Below are 19,228 nucleotides of genomic sequence, written 5' to 3'. Positions count from 1 at the left end.
AAATAACATCATCAATTACAAGTTGTGGTATTCCTAGTCCGGTATTGATCTAAACTAATGCTTTTTCTGATGATCCGGTCAGAAGAACCGACACTATGCACAACCCAGCGACACCACTCATTTCCAGGTATGGGGAGTGAGTGAGTGAGTTTATATTTAACGTCACATCGGCAATATTTCAGCCATATCGTGACGGGAACATTTAACACCGAAAGAGATAATATGCATTTCATAAATAAACCTGTCAGCAAAGGACAGTAAAACAATCCAGGTATGGGAACGGGACAAAAGTTTACAAGTGATTACTGATGCTGTTGCTTACAAATTCATAACATATATTTCTTTGACAATACGATTATTTTGCTATTAAGTTCACCATTTTTGGTCGAAGTTTCATTCAATTTTACACCATTAATGTAACTGTAATTGCATTAGAATGTAGCCGCACTCAGCATTATTCCGGCTATATTGGGGCGGTCTGTACAAGGACCAGACAATCCAGTGATAAAGATCATGAGCATCGACCTACGCTGTTGGGATAAGATAACATTTGTCCACCCGGTCAGCGATTTTCACCGCAAGATCCAGTTAGTCGCCTTTTGTAACACGTAGGACATACATACTGATATATGTCAAATACCACAGTTGATAAAATCATTATCACATGGGGATTGCTGTGAAGCATGGGTTCCTGAAGACCATTTCTACCTCGGATTTTCACATGTCATCAAACGTTTTACACTCACAAATAAAAAAACAATTAGGTGTAATGAGCAATTATAGGTATGTCAGGTGATGCACAGGAAAACACTACAGGTGGTTGCCTATGATTCAAAGGGAACATAAATGCAAATAATTGTTCACTCGCTCATGAAAACATCATTGATACTGCTTCCCGTACATTACCCGATGCACAGGAAAACACTACGGGTGATTACCTATGATTCAAAGGGAACATAATTGCAAATAATTGTTCACTCGCTCATGAAAACATCATTGATACTGCTTCCCGTACATTACCCGATGCACAATGCAAATGCTGACAATTAGGAAAGAAACAGGTGTGAGGTTAGGTCACCAAATGGCCCGGAATCACAAACATTTTTTTCCTTTCATTCATTAGCGTGGAATATATGCTTCGGAGTCGCTCAGGTACGGCCAACAGGCTAGGCATTACTATGCATATTCCCTACTTACTGAACTGTAGCATTCCTCGCCTAGCTACACGAGGAGAAAGTTCAATATACTGTTGGTTACTGACTCCCTGTGCGGTGCTGTAGTACACATGTATAACCAACCGTGATGAAGTCTATGAGCTAACAGTTCCTCAGTAATTCGATCTGTTTATGCCTGTCCCACTGACACAGGTCAGTGTCTAGGGCACATCAACAGTCGGTGAAACTTGCCTTCTCTGGCTCATGATTAAATCGATATCCTCTCCCGTCTTTATCAGTCCTCCAGGAAAGGAACGAAGCGTAAGTATTAATTGTTTACGTGTGAATAGGTGTGAAAGCATATCGGAAAGAAGGACATTTTAGCTGTGCAGTGTCCGTGTGGTTTGCATGTTCATTCGTTCAAGCCGTATTTGAACGCGTAACTCGGTGACCCACATTTCTGCAGTCACGGTGCACAGGCCAGATATTAGTATATGTGGGAATATTTAGCATTTACTAAATTAGAGCATTCCTCGCCCAGCTAGTCAGCGGGTAAGTACAAGGAGTTATACGGTTGGTAACAAACTTTCTGCTTCACCTCATTTTCGCAGTGTAGGGCCCTCCACGTACCGGGCTATATGTAACCGAATTGTCAAGGACACTATTGTACTGTCGAGCTATCACGAACAAAGCTGCAGAAGTAGTAGAAATATGTGTACCACTGGCGTATGGCGGGAAATAACTCTTATTAATACTGATGTATTTATTCATGAACACACTGACACAATTTCAGTCATAAAAATACCAATATCCCTAACTTGTTTTGTCCAGTGTACTATTTAGGACAGAATAGCATAAACAGGGGCTGTAGACACACCCGAAGACTCTTTTATCTTTCATATAACAGATCTATATGTGACCTTCAGCTGAGGTAAATATTACCTTCCTATCTTCCGTGAACTAGAGGACATTCAAATATAACAACCTATTTTCGCTGATTCATCTTGACACAGCTCAAATTACACATTATATCAAGTAGCTTGAAATAATTATTATCGTTTTAAACTGAATGAGTTCCTAATTGCTTACTCACTCCGCGCACTGAGGTTCTATTTGTAAGTTTATGTTGAGTCATGTTCTCATAATTTCCATAATGCTCAATCATGCTGCCTTTAAAAGTCCTGTCTAAGCGTGTCGTTCTTCGTGTGACCAATCAACGTACGAGAACAGAGAGGTTGATCTTCCAGGTAAGGCATGCCACTTGCAGTGGCTAGTATCAATCAATGTGTTTCAAGGTTCCATAAATTCCTTTGGGCATTTAGGAAATTAAAGTTATGTAAATGTATATAAACATTTTACACGATATATCCTTTCCCACCAGGAAGATGGTACTACTGTCTGTTTTACCTATGTTTGAACAACATCAAATGGATCTCCAAATATAACTTTCATCCAAATTTTATTAACGTGAATTTGGTGCATGTCCTATTTTGATGTCTCGATACTGGAATTCAGAAACGCATGATATGGGGTGCGTGAGTGAGTTCATATTTATCGGCACATCGGCAATATTGCAGCCATATCGTGACGAGAACAAGTAATAACGACATTGTAAAATAAATGATTGTAAGCAACTAAAACCCTGTTGACGAAGAACAGTAAAACCACTAGTAAATATCACAGATATCAATTTAAGATTAGTAATTAAATCTGAAACAGTTTAACTATAGACGACAATACAATATAAACATGGGCTATAGAATGCCAACAACTTAAGGTAGATCACCATACTAGGAACCATGGGGACTACCTGGACCCTAGCTGGATGTACACCATCCCTTCTGTCGCTAGCAATTTAGGCACATCCAGCCATGTATACGTAGTTAAAAGGACACAAATGCTACGATTGAAAAGGCGAAGAGTTTGTATTTACTTTGAATGTTTGTGGACTTAAGTATCCTCTCAGGAGGACAATAATTTTACAATACTTCAACCCCCTCGAGGATACAACCACTATCAATCTTAGTTATCAATTTAAACCTCCAATCGTAAAATATTTACAAGTCTGATATCAAATCTAATTCTTTGATAAAATGCAAGAATTAAACGAGAACTTATGTTACTAAAAAGATCCTTCATAGTTGGTGATTTGAAATATTTATCCCTTGTGATGGAATATTCGACACAGTCAAGCAAAACATGCTTGACCGTGATTATTTCATCACAAGGGATGCAGAATGGAGGATCCTCACCTTTCAATAAATATTCATGAGTATATCTCGTATGGCCAATACGATATCGCCACAGGATGACATCTTCAAAACTGGACTGACAACCCAAGTAGGTATAACCAATATAAGGTCCGACTTCTTCTCCATCAGATCACTGATATAAGATTTAATGGTAGCTTTGTAATCAGTGTATGGAATAAGAAGTGGTGTCACAGATTTGTTGAGTGCTGCCTTGGCAGCTGGATCGGCCATTGTGTTCCCAGAAAAGCCCTCGTGACTGGGTAACCAACCGCACGGTATGGCGAATGTTGTATACTGGAGAATACGAATGAGCAATACGGTTCCTCTGTAGTCAGCGATGATGGATTAGGATTGAGATTCAAGCGACCTTTAACAATTCTTCGTCCTCTGAAGGTGAAGCGGCCATAAATGTGCAGCGTTAGACTATGGAAACAGAACAATGCACCTTCATAAGACCTAACCCGTTTCAAACGTCTGCAGGTTTAAAAGACTGTCATGTGTCGAATCCCTCTAATCCCGACCAATACTCCCCTGGCGAGTACAGCCAGGGTACAGGAATGGATCCAGCGTGTATTCATTATAAACGTGTTCAGATCCAGGTCGGGCGTGAAGGAAGCAGCCTTATGTATTCGCATGTCCAGTGATGGGATTACAAGCAATGATTCCAGAGATTTGTCCACATGTTAGTATAGCATCCTTCCGTCATGCACACATGGCATAATCCAAAAATCTGACGCTAAAAAACAGGTGCATTTCACATGGTAAATCAGGGTTCATTTTGGCTGTAATTATTCGCTTCGGATGGAACGTAATCCGGATGTGTGATGTGTTCGTCGTCTTTGTGCATCTAGAAATAATACTGTAACACAGCTGCAGGAGGTAAACCTGCACAGATCGACCGGTCTATGATTGTCGGATATGTTTTACGATGTCAAAATGAGGTCATATTTGACTGAAATGGAAAGCCTTTACTTTCATTTTGTGACGATCATCAACACCTTACATTGCATGGTTATCAAATCTCTCGTTTACTGAACACGTTCATCGTGTCGTTATACGGCGGTCATATTGACTACATTATCTGAATTGTGTCATTTTAAGGAAATTAAAACAATATATTTTTAGAGAAATACATTTTTTGCTGAAGTACATCCTCTTTGACACTGAGACCCTACCATTATCTGTGTAAAGACCTGAGAATTTAGAACTCATTAAGATGGGATAGAAACAACTGACGCAGTTCCATTTATGTAATGCGATTGTTTCGATTTTAATGTTTTCACTTGTTTGTTTAAAGGTGCATACAACTTACTATCTATTACCAACACAGTATATAAAGGTATCCTAGGAAAGGTATCACATTTGTTGGAATATGATGTAGGAGTAATGTTATAACGTAGAATTCATACCAGAGAAGAAACACAGCCAAAATAACCCAAAAGAAATATATTTTTCATCCATCTTAAGCCCAATGAGAAACTGACACCGTTAAACCTCAAAGTATACACAAACGGACCACGACAATAAATTAAACAAGAGCTACATGAAGTATTTGATAAGATGAATCAGCTATAAGGAACGTTAAAGGGTCATCGATCTGGTTATTCTCTAGAATAGCTTCATCCTTGGCTTAAGTCACTCAGAGGCGCGATCTCACCATGACTGAATCAAAACTCGTAAAGCACAAAACTGCGTAATGATTAGTATCCCCCAAATGTTTTGTTCTAGCGTTTATATTTTATCGGCAAATCTCATAAAAAGGAAGCTAAGATAGACGTGGTAAGGAAACAGATGGCGAGATATCGAATATTTTGTTGACAGTAGCTGGCGTGTTTGATGTGGTTAAAACTCGGGCGAAACATTACTGATTTTCAGTCATTAATATTCTTTCAACAGCTGTTGTGCCTTTTACTCTCGTTGATCTTTGCTTTTTGACACTCGAGCAAACACTGCATGCTACACCTGTCTTTGAAATCAAATGGATGGATGGATTATGATGATGGATGGACAGAGGATTGATGATTAAAAGATGGATATAAAGACTCTTGTGTTTATTGCATTTTATATTTAGAATGACCGGCCAATGACGAAAATGGGTGAGGGAGTGAACATTTTAGATGCAGCACCATGGAATGATAATAATGACTGAATACGTCAAAACATTGTTCTGTGGATTGTATTGTAAAGACAAAATTTGCACTATGATTAGTTTGTGGCAAACGCAAAGGAATTTGGATTTGGGAAAATGTACCATATTTATACTAAGGATCAAACCACACAAAATGTCCATATTTCAACCCGTGATCAATGGGCGCACTTTTACGATTGCCCAGAACACGTCAGGGGGCTTGTTTTCAATTTAATGTAATTGGCTAATATGTATCTTTCCAATAACGCAGTTTTCTTGCTCAAATTTCATTGTTTGTTTGGGTATTTATATGTATCACAACACATGATTCAACCTATTTCAACACGCTTCGTCCAATCTATTCCCTTGTCGAACTATCCAGCAGGTCAGAGTGTTCAAGACAATGAAAGTTAGTTTATTGTTATCACGAATACATATTTTACTTCATACAACTTAATTCAGTAAATTCACAGCGTTCTGAATGCATCATTTTTCAGTGAAGTCCTTTGCTGTGGCAGATTGTGCGAGTTCACGATGGCTACACCGGCAGAGAGAGCGATGGCCTCTGGCTGGAACATAGATCTGGTCATGGTGGATGGGGCAGTGGAAGCAGCGACGCTCTTGGACAATATGAAGACGATGAGGACTCGTCACGTCCGTGAAGATGACATCTTCATCTGTACATTCCCAAAGTCAGGTCAGATCGATTGATGTGATCCTACTTCAGTGAATATAGATATCACACGCTACCACCTCACACCTAACGTTACTGCAATACATATGGCATGTAACATTTTGTACATCCCCAAAGTCAGGTCAGACCCATTGGTGTGAATATCCGAAGTCAGAAACATTGAAATATCATGGTACCGGTGTCTTAAACTTCAGTATAGATGCGCGCTATCAATTTTGTTTTGGCAGTTTTGTTTTTGTCGTTTCTTTTTGTTGTTTTCTTTTTTCTTTTTCAGGGTTTGTCACGTTTTAACCCCTATCGTTCATTTTCATGTTCAGATTAAATTCTTCGATTCCATGTTTCATAGTTATATACAAGTATACGAGTATTAGTTCATTTATAATAACCCGTGACGGTCCCGGGGTAGAACAGGCCTTCATACTTGCCATATAAAAAAGGCGACTGTGCTTGTCGTAAGAGGCGACTAACGGGATCGGGTCGCTAGCTGACTTGGTCGACACGTCATCGGTTCCCAAATGCGCAGATCGATGCTCATATTGTTGATCACAGGATTGTCTTGTCCAGACTCGATTATTTACAGACCGCCGTCATAAAGCGGGAATATTGCTGAGTACGGCGTCAAACTATACTCACTCACTCACTCATTTATAATACTGACTGCACAGATGCCAGTCCTTATGCTTTTGGCGTAAGTATTACGATCTTGACCGATTAATTACGCCATTACACTTGATATGCAAAACAAATAGGCTTTTCTTCTGGTTTTAGGGAAATTAAGAAAGTGATAAAAAGAAGCGTTTCATGACACACTAACCTAGGGGTTAAGAAATGGCCTTTCACCGATAGAAATTCTTAGAACTGCGCTCATTGCAATGAGTGAGTGAGTATTGCAGCCTCGGCAGTATTGCAGCCATATCGTGACGTGAACAGTTAAAAATGAACATGACTCTATGTCTATTATAAAAACCTGTCAACGAAGGGCAGTAAAATAACTAGATTATCACAATTTGAAATAAAACTAGCTTGGAACGTTAAGCTAATATCACTATTTAGACGATGCAATAAAAAGCAGGCTATAGATCGCCAACAACCGAAGGTAGATCACCAGACTAGGGACCATGGGGACTTACAGTACCTTTGCTACTTACATGGACCCTAGTTGGATTTACACCATCTCTTCAGCTGTTGGCGATTGTAAGAAATGCTAGCCACAATTAAAATTCATTGCAATGAATTTGTAATCAATTAAAGTATCCTGTGTCACCTGACCAATACTTGTTTGAAAGATGGAGTATCATAATGATTTGTGACGTGTATTTCTGTCTTGAATATTCGTTTTGTGAAAACGTGCACTATGTCGAAGCGGCCGGAAGACACGTATTACACCTTTTGGGTCCACATTACACTTTTTGACATCCAGTATTACACTTAGGCCCAAAATAGGGACACTTAGGCCCAAAATAGGGACACTTAGGTCCAAAATAGGGACACTTAGGCCCAAAATAGGGACACTTAGGCCCAAAATAGGGCATACATCTCTGTGACTGTTATGAAAACATTGTACAGATAGTTATTTTAATGTCAATACCAAAGGAACACATATCTCTGAAATATTTCTTTCACATTTGTTCTCTATATCCAGTCTATAGTTGGGCATATTCTGTATCAACAGAAGTGTGGACGGCACGTTTATCATGTATATCTTTACATAACACAATATGAATCAGTATATTTTCATCTGAACAGGAACATGAAACTTAATGTGAAATGCGTAAATTTTTCGTTAAAAGTATTTGTTCCGCGGACCGTTTCTTTAGTGAAAGTGATTTTATCTTTGCTCTTCTTGTAGGTACCCACTGGGTGTGGGAGATTGTTAACATGATTGTGGCCGGAAAACCGACGTATGCTAAACACTGGCAGAACATCTCGTGGTTAGACTGCCGGACAGAACAGGAAATAGATGCACTTCCATCTCCAAGGATAATCCACACTCAACGTCGTCCTGGGTAGGAACAGTTTTATGACACTTACTCAGCTGACACGTCCAGGGCGTGCATGTGCGCATTTCTTTGTCGCTTTAACTAGTATCGGAAGGTGACGATTGTAGTATTAGCTACAACATTCACGGTAGGGCGTATGCATTTTACTTTACGTTAACACAGATAGGAGCAGAGAGCTTGAGAGTGAGTGATTTTGGTTTACGCTATTTGTAGCAAACGTCCATCTATATGACTGCGGGGGACACCAGGCGGGGACTTCATACAGTGTACCCAGTAGGGAATCGAACACGGGTTTTCGTGAAAATACAATATGATTACACCTGCTGTGTCTTGGAATGGGCCACGTAATGTATTTGGGGAATATATCTGTGGAAATCCACAAAGATCGCCTCTAAACTAAAGGCAACCACCTTGTGATAACAACTGATATTGTACAAACTAAACAACACGTGGTCATCATATTATACGATGCTTGACATTTTGCCCATTCCTCGAGCTCTGTTTACAGAATTGTAAAAGAAAGGACTAGCATCATAGCTTTCACAATGGTCTCGCATTGTTTTTCCCAAAATAATTTCAAATTATACGCGAAGATAGAGCGCATTGGACTTCCTGTCGTTTTATTAATCCTGTTTTCATGTTAACAGCCAGTTGCCAAGGGATATATGGAAATTTAAGACCAAGGTGATCTACGTCAATAGAAATCCCAAAGACGCTGCCGTGTCGACATTTGCTCAGGCGAGTAAACAGGTGTGGAAGGATAACCCGGCAGGGAAGTGTACCTTCACCGGGACATGGGACGAGTTTGTCACCCTGTATCAAGACGGCTGTGGTTCGTATCCTCTCTCTCTCCGACCTACTCAGATGTTGACATAAATCAACAAAATAAGCGAGATTGACTGTCCGATCCTGGAGTAGCCTATTTCGACATGCTAATAGCTTATGTTCCCGGGTTATTTGAAGGAACAACTCTCTAGACTTATACTGGGTGCCACGGGGGTACAGGATACGCACACCTTCTCTCACACACCTGGAATCATCACTATTTCAAAGTGATGTGGATATGGATTTCGCCTCTATTTCCTGCATGCACTGGACTCATCACATCGCAGCTGGTGATCTTTCAACAGGGTTGCGTCCTAACAAAATCTCAGACCGCCAGTTACAATCGTGATGTTTTAAAAAAGCCTTTTCATTTTCCGTGTTCCTCAAGTCGACACAATTGTAACTGTTTATGTTTGTAAGTAATCACCTTGTTTCTGTAATTTTACTTTTTATTCTATGTCTTTCATCATTACCTGTATTCAGTTACATTACTCCAGAATTATAATATACACATCCTACTTCTGCTTCAGCGCCCTTTGGGTCTATTCTTGAACACGAACGGCAGTGGAGAAGTGTAAAGGATATTGATGTCTGCCGTGTCCAGTTTGAGGAACTGAAACAGGTGAGAATACGGGCACCATTGTCAAATCAAGTGGTATGTTGCAGTACAACAGAGATAAAGAAAGAAGTATATTGACCCTTAGAAGTCATGTTATCGATATTAACTTCGTTCGTGTTATCTGAAATATCTCTGAAAATATAAGAGGTCTTGCAGCTATCAAGTCTTGAACCGTCTGCACAGTGTGGGTAATTATTGCCTGCGTGACATAAATAAACCTCACTCACTCACTCACTCACTGTCACTCACTGTCACTCACTCACTCACTCACTCACTCACTCTATTGTCGCTAATTGCATTTGCCATTAAAGATGATTTGGGATTTACCTGCATTCCACAGCTGGTTATTCTGCTCTAATACGGGGAATTGATATTGCCTTCCCAAATGTTAGTCGGGTGGTATTATAGACAACTATTTTCCCACAACTCTGAAATATCAGACGCTGGTTTTGCAACTCAAACGCCTTCTGCTTTACACACATCAGAGGGAAACTGTGCTCGTTGCAATGTCCATTCACTCAGGCGAAGGTGTAGGTTGTTATCCATTTCGACGGAGTTACTGAGACCTCTATCCTAGACATTGCAGAGCTCTGCCACAGCGTTCCTCTAAATAAGAACATACCTTAAAATTATATTTGTACAAAATACGTGTATTTTCCAGGACAGTGTTTCAATAGTCAAACGACTAGCTGAATACCTTGAACGACCACTGTCGAAGGAAACGTACAGTGCTATTGCCGAGGCTTGTGGGTTTGAGAATCTCAAGCAGGCCAGTGAGAAGATTAAAGATCAGACCTATCACAATAACTGGCAGCAAGGATCAAGCGGGTATTTTAGAAAGGGTAATTCAAAGTGCATATTCACAAAATTGACGTATTTCGATTTACCTTACTTTACTTATTTTCGATGTCTTAACACAAACTGTTGTGTATAATTCGATGCACAAGACAACAATACTGTACTTTGTATGGATATCTTGAGGTATCAAAGCTCTATCAAACGACTATGAATTCTTGACTGCATTAAGACATTCCAACATGAATACAAATGTAAATATTTCTGTTTCGATTGTAAAATATTTGGTATGCTACAAAACGCAGATATGATTTGGGGAACCTTTGATTGTATATTCTGGCATTTCAGTTATGCCATGTAAACGTTACGCTATTTAAGTGTAAGGTTTAATTGAACAGGTGTGACGGATTTTTATTTGGATTAAAAATTACGATAAATCGTTAAATCTGTGCATGCAGGAACAATTTACAAACAGATCTCTAGTCAGGGCAAATGTATGTGTTTTACAGGACAGTCTGGTGAATGGAAGAAATGGTTCACTGTGGCACAGAGCGAGCGGTTTGACAGACTGTATGAAGAAACTCTCAATGAAAAATTCCCTTATTGAAACGTCTGACCAATCGAGCACTGACGTCTGAAGGTCACGGCCATAGAAATCACTTCAGGTCAAGAGGTGAAATAAAATGTGTCACATGGTGACAAAGGCTTAATACGTGTGTATGTTTTTATTATTACCCATATGGGTAAAAGGACACTGGGTAGTATTTGGGTAGTTCGTTGGGAGGTTACATCTTTGTTTGAACTTTAATTGTCTGTTTCAGAAAATACACGATGTCACTGGTTGAAAACAATTATGCTGGAATTACTTCATTCACGTTTTCAATTCATTCATTGCTATACACTCAAGCTTTCTTGTACGTAGTTAAAATACTAAATCCTCTCAGTTTTCTCTATTTACAAGAAAGTCACTGTGAAGTCTTAGAAATAAGAATCACAGAAAAAAATAAGAACTCAACGTTGCAAACGGTAATACAGTACGGCTACTTGAAATAACGTGACGTCTAAGACCTTCAACGTTTTGGGTGACTCTACATCTTCTGACGTTTGCTATCTCTGATAATTGTGAATGACAAAGTGAATTTTGATGGTAAGATAAAGACACAACTTGCAGACATTGTTCACGGCAAGCCACGCCAACTGACGCCCATTTCAGCATGTGAGGTACAATTGACGTCTCTACCAGACTATCAATCTGTAAATATTGACAGTAGCAGCTGACCAGGCTCAGATGAACAAAACCAACCCAGCTGTCTTCCATTACTAATAATCATTAATATCTGAAAGGCACAGTTGTCATGGGTCAGTTTACGTCATGACGTTAAACAGATGTGTTCTTGGCAAGGACAACTTTACTCGTTTATCCCAAACCTTTCAGAGATCGCTTACATAATCTCAAAACTAGTTTAGCCATTTGGCTGTTATGAACTCAGTTGAGTGTTGTTTTCTATGTGTTCGAACATATGTAATATAATAAAACGCCAAAGTATCCGCACATTGGTAATGTCCATTTGGGCAAAGGTCCAATTTTTCATTTACTACATTGTTTGGGGGGTTTTTTTAAAGAAAAGTGACGTCTTCCTTTTACGTTCCTGGTAGAGTTTGTCAAGTCATTCATCTATTATAATGAACCTATCAAGTTGTCCCCAATCATCCTCACCACTGTCATCGCCAAAGCTGACGATAAGTGGCGTGAATATAGAAGTACAGTCAGCTCTCGTTTATCCGACACTTGTGGGTGCAGAGGAATATGTCGGATTATGGAGAGTGTCGGATTAATGTATTTGTGTGATGATTACACGATGCCATTTAGAAAGTGATCAAATGCAACATATGTCATATTTGAGGGTGCGGGTTCGAATCCCGGAGGGGACTCAACCGAAAAAAGTACTAGAATTTGTACTTTACTTAGAACGTGAAATCCCAAATATGACATATGTTGTATTTGTGTGATAATATCAACGTTTACTAAAGCTCATGATCGTCATTCTGTTGCATGCATATCCGGAACACTACATCCACTTATCGTATGTACAAGTATTCACAGTAATAAAAAATATTAACAATACATTCTTGTTATCATTTATTAACATTCATAGATGGTATAACACACATATAAAATCATATAATCAATCAGATTCATACCTACATTCACATGAATGTCATAACTAACCTGACACAGAACTCACGTTCCACACATCAGCAGCCTTTATTATCCGGATGTTGAATGTGCTACTGTTTTCGTACAACTGCTTCTACACTAGCATGTTGACGTCTGGTGAACAATAATTTATATTTATTTCAAAAAGTCTTTGTTTTTTGTTGTTCAGTTTTTTGGGAGGCCTTCAGCAATTTCGTTCTCAAACTGTCAAGGAAATTGAGGTCACTAACATCAAACACATCTAAGCGGTGTGTCAGAAATGTTTGCAGTGTGTTCAAAGATGTTTTGACCTCCGATAGCTTGGGAACATCAGCAAAATCGGCCAAATCTTTCTCCTTCATTGTGTTGAAATCACCATCTACACTACACATCACTGACAGTGTTCCGTAATATAACTGAATATTGTTAATTGCAACCTTCAATAGTATTCCATTGTCTGACAGTAAGCGTTTCAGATGAACGATGACTTGACTGATGTCAATGGAAACCCTTTGGAGTGCTCCTATAAACTATTGTAAACTTATACATTTTGGAAATTCTTCCGCAAATAATGTTTCGCTTGAGTAAATAGAAGTGGATAATGTTCGCATGCAAAAGGAAGACATTAAGGTTTTACATAAAGGGTGCACGAGGGTTAACGAGTCAATGATCTCAATGACGCATCATGTTGAAGAAGCTAATAATTTGAGGTAATGTAATTTGTGGCGACAAACACAATGATGATTTTACTAGCAGCAGACATCTACAGATGGGCATGCTACTTTGTTTGGTAGGAAAGTGGGTTGAATCGCCACTATTGATTCGTCAAAAGATTTAATCATCTGAACACATGTCAGCATAATGCGGGCGATGTTTCGTGAAGAAATTTGCTGTGCTCAATACTAGGCAACCAATGAATTCTGTGAGACTCATTCAATCGATCTGACTTGTGTAGGTTTCCCGTTCTCATCATGCAACCTCTTTCGTGATCCACTACAAGACTTAGATGCAAGTGTCAAAGTCTTGCAGGGTCGGTGGAGTAGTCTAATGGTTAAGGCTGTCTCTCGTCATGTTGAAGACGCGGGTTCGATTCCAAACATGTATAATGTGCGAAGCGATTTCCTAAAATCGGCGTAAAACCTACCATGTCACTCAAAGTCCTGCATCGTGATCAGTTGTCGTTCACTAAATCAAACTGTAATTTCGAGAAACAATGACATTTATTTTCAACAAAAATAAAAGAACAAAAGGGAAAGAAAAAGAAAATAATGCAAAGGTCACGCTGAAGGTAGCAAGATTCCATATTTCATCAGTGAGCGTGGCTTATTACATGAATAGACACACGCCGACGGAGTGAGCACATTATGCTTTAAACTGCAATGATAACATTTGCAGGTAACGTTACACCAAGCGACGTGAGAACTATGAATATCGTAAGCTAATGTAATATATATTAGCGTTAGAAGGATGCTTTACGTGGACCTGCCTCTGCATGAGTTACCGCCTGTTCACGAAACACCACAGGAAGACAAATGTCACACGGACAAATTACACGATCATGAACACCATCCATATGTTCCATTATCATTTTGGCAGCACATGGTAGTAACACCTTACAGATACGAGACAAATATTAATTTATACGTTCGACATATACTTCCTATATTCAACAGTTGTGACTATATGTGTAGAAAGAAATTGCAAATCAGTGGATATTGAACACGCTTAAAAATATTGATTCGGAACATTTTCGTTTTTCAGTCACTGTGGGTTTTCTGCTCTATTGATAATACACTGGACGGGGAAAACATTAAGGTCAACAATGACAAATCAAGCCGGCGATGCCGGGTGTAAAGAACACGAAAAGCTGACAACTCTGTTAAAACTACTTTCTAATTAAGAAAATATACAGTTACGTATATTCGACAGGAAACTAATCCCAAAGACACCGAATTTTGATTATCCACAAAGTTCATGTTCTGTTTGGTTGAGATTTTTGCTAAGAAATCATGCAAAGAAAGTTCGGTATTATGGTGTCACTATCGTTTAAAAATACATTCTTATACAGCACTTGTTGGAGAACTGACTGCACATCGCCTGTTTGACAATTATCTGATAAAGGTATTCAGAACACGTGTATTATAAATATCAATGTATTTAATTAACTTCAGTGAAAATATTAATCCAAGAAATGCAAATAGACTATCATTCTCTATTCAGCTGTGATGCAATTCCTAAGTCCAGCAATTACCGATATCGATACACCTTGTCCTCTACCTTAGTCAGTAAAATCCCCTGTTTTAACTGACACGTATGCCGTCAGTTGTACTTGTTATTTGCTGTTAAAAATAACAGATTTATAACTGGATCTATATTCTAAACGCAATTCCCTGTGTAGTATATAGCTTGGTGTCTGAGTTATGTCGGTTTTACAACCCTTCATCGCCATGTAATCGTTATCACGTTGTTAGATATCCAATTACGTAGATTCGTCATAGACGGCGCCCTTGCATCGGGCCTCCCATCTTCGCAGTAGGGGTTCCGTTAAGATGATGGCTGCCGCTAGCAACAAGGACACACCGAGAAAATGGAAAGTGACGCTGTAGTTCCCTGTTAGGTCTCTGAATGTTCCTGAAAGTAAAGGCTGACTTTTATTAATGGAATCGAAAGTCATCTTGGAGTTGGATTTCTTTGCTCTTCTTTTGTTTTGGTTTCAAATTTGAGTTCGATGTCTATGCAAAACCTTAAGAATGCTTGTGGCACTCAGTGTCAATGAACATGTTATCTGACAAAATATGTTTACTTCAAAATGTCCTATGAATGAATATCTTGCGAACAAGAACATACTGGCTATATTTACTTCAGTTACATTCCATATATCTCCATAGGGGGTTTTGAGGAATGAATGGAATTTCCCTAAGAATAAGTATGTATAAAGTTGTTTTTGTTACCTAAGACCGGATATATTAAAGCTCCAGCAATTCCTTGGGACACCTGTACGAATCCAAACGCTTTGGGAAACTTGTCCAGCCCCATTAAATCAATTATAATGACAGGTAGAAGAGAGAAAAAGAATCCAGAAAAACTCCCAAAGACAATTATAAACCCCAGCATGCCACGATAGTTCGAGCAATAGCCAGTGAATTGAAATGTGATGCCCAAAATGAAGAATGCACCGGCCAACATCTTGGGTCGTGTCATAAGTCCAAATTGGGCAATGAGTCCTGGAAGGAGTCGACTGAATAGATCCAGAGCTGCTGCCACAGTAAACAGCTTGGCTGTCTCCATGTCTGTCAGTCCCTTTTCCTTAGCTAGTGGAGGAATGAACGCACCTGACAGCTCGTTACCAATTAGACCGAGGAAGGAAAAGCCAAGAATACCGATGAAGATTGGATTTTTGAACAAGGACAGGTCCATGGTGAACATACAGACTTTGCAAACACCACCACAACAAGATAATCTTGGTTGCATTTTAGCCTCTGCCGACGTTTCTGTAAACGATGTTTTTTCTGTCGTCGATATTTCCAGGTCGTTGTCTGTAATAACACTAGCTGGCGCATTTGAATCACTAATATCGTCAGCAAGTTGTTTTGAAGATAATGACCCCGAGTCCTGATGTTGAAATGGTCTAAACAGAGCTGCACAAACGATGGTTTGCATCATAATGCCACCGAGGAGCATCAGTGCGCCCTTGAACCCAAACTCGTCAAAGAGATACGTGATGAGTGTTGGTAAGGCCATAAGACCTATACTGATACCCGAGTTGGCTATGGCTATGGCCAGAGGACGTTTCTTGTCGAAGTATTGTCCGAGGAGGTAGATTCCTGGCCCGTACACAAATGCATTTCCCAAACCTGCAAGAAAGGAAACTCTTATGATTATCTTGAACAAAATTGCATAGCTGTCTCCAACCATATGACTTCCCTCCTAGCTTACATGGAACATGTATATTATTTCGCTTTGAAGGTTAACCACCTGGGAGTCAAAGGGACATATCCGTCCTTCCTCTACAACTTTCACTTCGAATCTCAGACACATGTGTTAGATACACGACTTTAAGAAGAGCAGACCTTGACACGCACCTGTGAGAAGACTCTGAGTGAAGATGATGAAAGCCACGTTCTTTGCAAACATGCTGAGTAGTATGCCTGCAGAGGTCAAGATCGATCCGAGAAGGGATAACTTCCGTATGGATATTCGTGTGATGAGGACGTTGAGGGCTAGCATGGCTGCAATATGTGAATCACATATGACTTATCTGAAGCACATACCGTTTGAAACAAAAGTCCTCAAAATATTTCTCAGAGAACTACATGAAATGTAAAGACGCTTCGGCCAGTCCTACTATATTGTAAGAATGCAGTAGTTGAAATAACATTTACATAGTGAATTACAGATTATAACACATTTTGCACAGTCACAATGTCAAAGAGTGACCTCTCTTGGCACCTTGTTTTGAGAATGAACCATCGCCATAGACAACTTCACGACATGTCAAGTCATATTATTATATTTATAACCTTAACTGATTATCATCTCGGTCATGTCTTACTTCACGTCCAATCCAGAAGTCTATTGTTTGCTTAAAAGTCCATTGGACCCGTGAAGGTCCCTTGGCAGAATAGGCCTTCAGCAACCAATGCTTACCATAACGGGACAATGCGACTAACGGGATCGGGTGGTCAGTCTCACTGACTTGGTAACACATACCATCGGTTACCAATTGCGCAGGTCTATGCTCATGTTGTTGGTCACTGGATTGTCTTGTCCAGACTCGATTATTTACAGACCGCCGCCATATAGCTGGAATATTGCTGAGTGAGGCGTAAAACTAAACTCACTCACTCACTGTCCATTGTTGCCTATGACTATGCTCACATCTATAATGTGAAACAGTCCGGTATTCCGACAGCTCCTGTGCGTAAGGTGCTGGAGTAGGCTAAACCTGCTTGCTTCCCATCATAGTAACGTTACCACAGCGCGAAGTATTTATTAATGTAGTCTGTTTATTGTATACCGAACAAAAGAAGTATCCCGTCGTCCTCGTCAACGTGTAATTCTGAGCTAGTTGCCTTGTCAACATACTTGTATACCAAAGGACGATACTGAACATTTTCAGTATGGCGTTCTGTACAATAATTGCTTGCAGCCCTGGCAGTCTCTGCAGGGGTAACACACAATACATGGTCTCGACCAACAGGTGGCAAACATATTTTTGTGGAATCCTCGATGGGTGAATGGGTTCTATCGCAAGTACCAAGGACGTGCTTCTGAGACTTTAGGCTCTATATGGAAGTACCAAGGACGTGCTTCTGAGACTTTAGGCTCTATATGGAAGTACCAAGGACGTGCTTCTGAGACTTTAGGCTCTATATGGAAGTACCAAGGACGTGCTTCTGAGACTTTAGGCTCTATATGGAAGTCAGTACCACTAGTCATAAATATGGCACATATTACAGAACTATAGATTAAAGTTTTCTTTCATTTTTTTATATCGACAAGTAAAAATACCTGTGTTGACGTAGCACCATCTGATCATTGTTCTGACCTAATAGGGGCGCTGGAGTAGTTTGGTCGTTTTGATGCCCCAGACCTGAAGCCCATTTCTGGTGCTCTTGAGCTCCTAGCCGTCATATTGCTTAAATCGGCGTAAATCGCCACTCACTCGCTCGCTCTGATATAATACTTTCGTTCATTGTAATTTCATTTTCTTGAAATAAGTCTTTCCCTCACTAACACTTAGTATTACAGGCATCTCTGTCAAATTATTGTCCTTTATGTACCTATATTACAACCGTCGTTGCATATATCTGTAGCGATTGCCTGACAAATGAAACTACCATGCTTGCTTAAACACAGATTACCTGAGAGGCTAAAAGCTGCAGCCTTGATCCCAAGGATCACTGATGTCTCTGATGTTGATGCTTGAAATCGCTTTAGAAACTGCACAAACAGTATCCCATAGGCCTTGATGAGACCAATGACCAGCATGTTGTTAACAAAACAAGCTGAAATGATAAAATGTGAATTGCATTATACTTTAACAACTCAATACAAATTAATTCAGTTTTTACTGTTACTTCAGTGGTCAATTTATGCATAGATGTATGTTACAATTTAAGTTACATTTGTTTGCATTATCTATTCATTTCGTACCTGCAACTATCATCCACCCATATCCCCCATCTAGTCTGTTCTGGACTACAGCTCTTCTTTGTGGGCTCATAGCTGCCTGGAGATATGTCCACTTCAGTCAGCGATTATATTCCAAACCCACGGTGAATAGAAACGAAATACCTGAAAGAATTAATCAGAAACGTCATCACCTTCAGAGAGGAGTAGCATATTTTGTAACAAACATCGTAAATGACATGTATGGCACTGACGGTTTATGTTTGTAAATGAAAATGATTATGAATACATCATACATTATACACATTAACTGCATTGTGAATGACAATGTTTGGTATTAATTGCATTCATTTTGTATTCACTTTTGGGTGAATGAGTAGATGTGTTGATAGTTAACATCAAATCAGCCCTATTTCAGAACGAATTACATAT

General features: G+C 39.5%; 2 protein-coding genes across 3 annotated transcripts; one reads left to right on the top strand and one right to left on the bottom strand.

Annotated features, from left to right (window-relative positions):
* Window positions 1–1,363: 1,363 nt before the first annotated feature.
* LOC137282196 (sulfotransferase 2B1-like) lies at window positions 1,364–12,592 on the top strand. 2 transcript variants are annotated; one of them, XM_067813928.1, is made up of 7 exons: window positions 1,364–1,475; window positions 6,032–6,231; window positions 8,078–8,234; window positions 8,876–9,060; window positions 9,584–9,675; window positions 10,334–10,514; window positions 10,977–12,592. In XM_067813928.1, the coding sequence occupies exons 2-7, from the start codon at window positions 6,069–6,071 to the stop codon at window positions 11,072–11,074; spliced, it is 876 nt and encodes a 291-aa protein (XP_067670029.1). In that variant the 5' UTR covers window positions 1,364–1,475; window positions 6,032–6,068; the 3' UTR covers window positions 11,075–12,592. The 2 variants fall into 2 exon arrangements, with proteins under 2 accessions (XP_067670029.1, XP_067670030.1); XM_067813929.1 differs by having other exon boundaries at window positions 1,384–1,475; window positions 6,053–6,231; window positions 10,977–11,173.
* A 2,551-nt stretch (window positions 12,593–15,143) lies between these two features.
* LOC137280732 (monocarboxylate transporter 3-like) lies at window positions 15,144–18,890 on the bottom strand. The gene is made up of 5 exons (XM_067811953.1): window positions 18,821–18,890; window positions 18,529–18,672; window positions 16,747–16,893; window positions 15,616–16,518; window positions 15,144–15,295 (listed from the first exon to the last, which is right to left on the bottom strand). Exons 1-5 carry the CDS (start codon window positions 18,888–18,890, stop codon window positions 15,144–15,146), a joined length of 1,416 nt encoding a protein of 471 aa, XP_067668054.1.
* Window positions 18,891–19,228: the final 338 nt, after the last annotated feature.

The sequence above is a fragment of the Haliotis asinina genome, chromosome 4 (assembly GCF_037392515.1).
Source record: "Haliotis asinina isolate JCU_RB_2024 chromosome 4, JCU_Hal_asi_v2, whole genome shotgun sequence".
In the NCBI taxonomy this organism is placed as follows: Eukaryota; Metazoa; Mollusca; class Gastropoda; order Lepetellida; family Haliotidae; genus Haliotis; species Haliotis asinina.
Note: the sequence above shows the minus strand (reverse complement) of the source record. Positions and strands in the feature narration are given on the sequence as shown.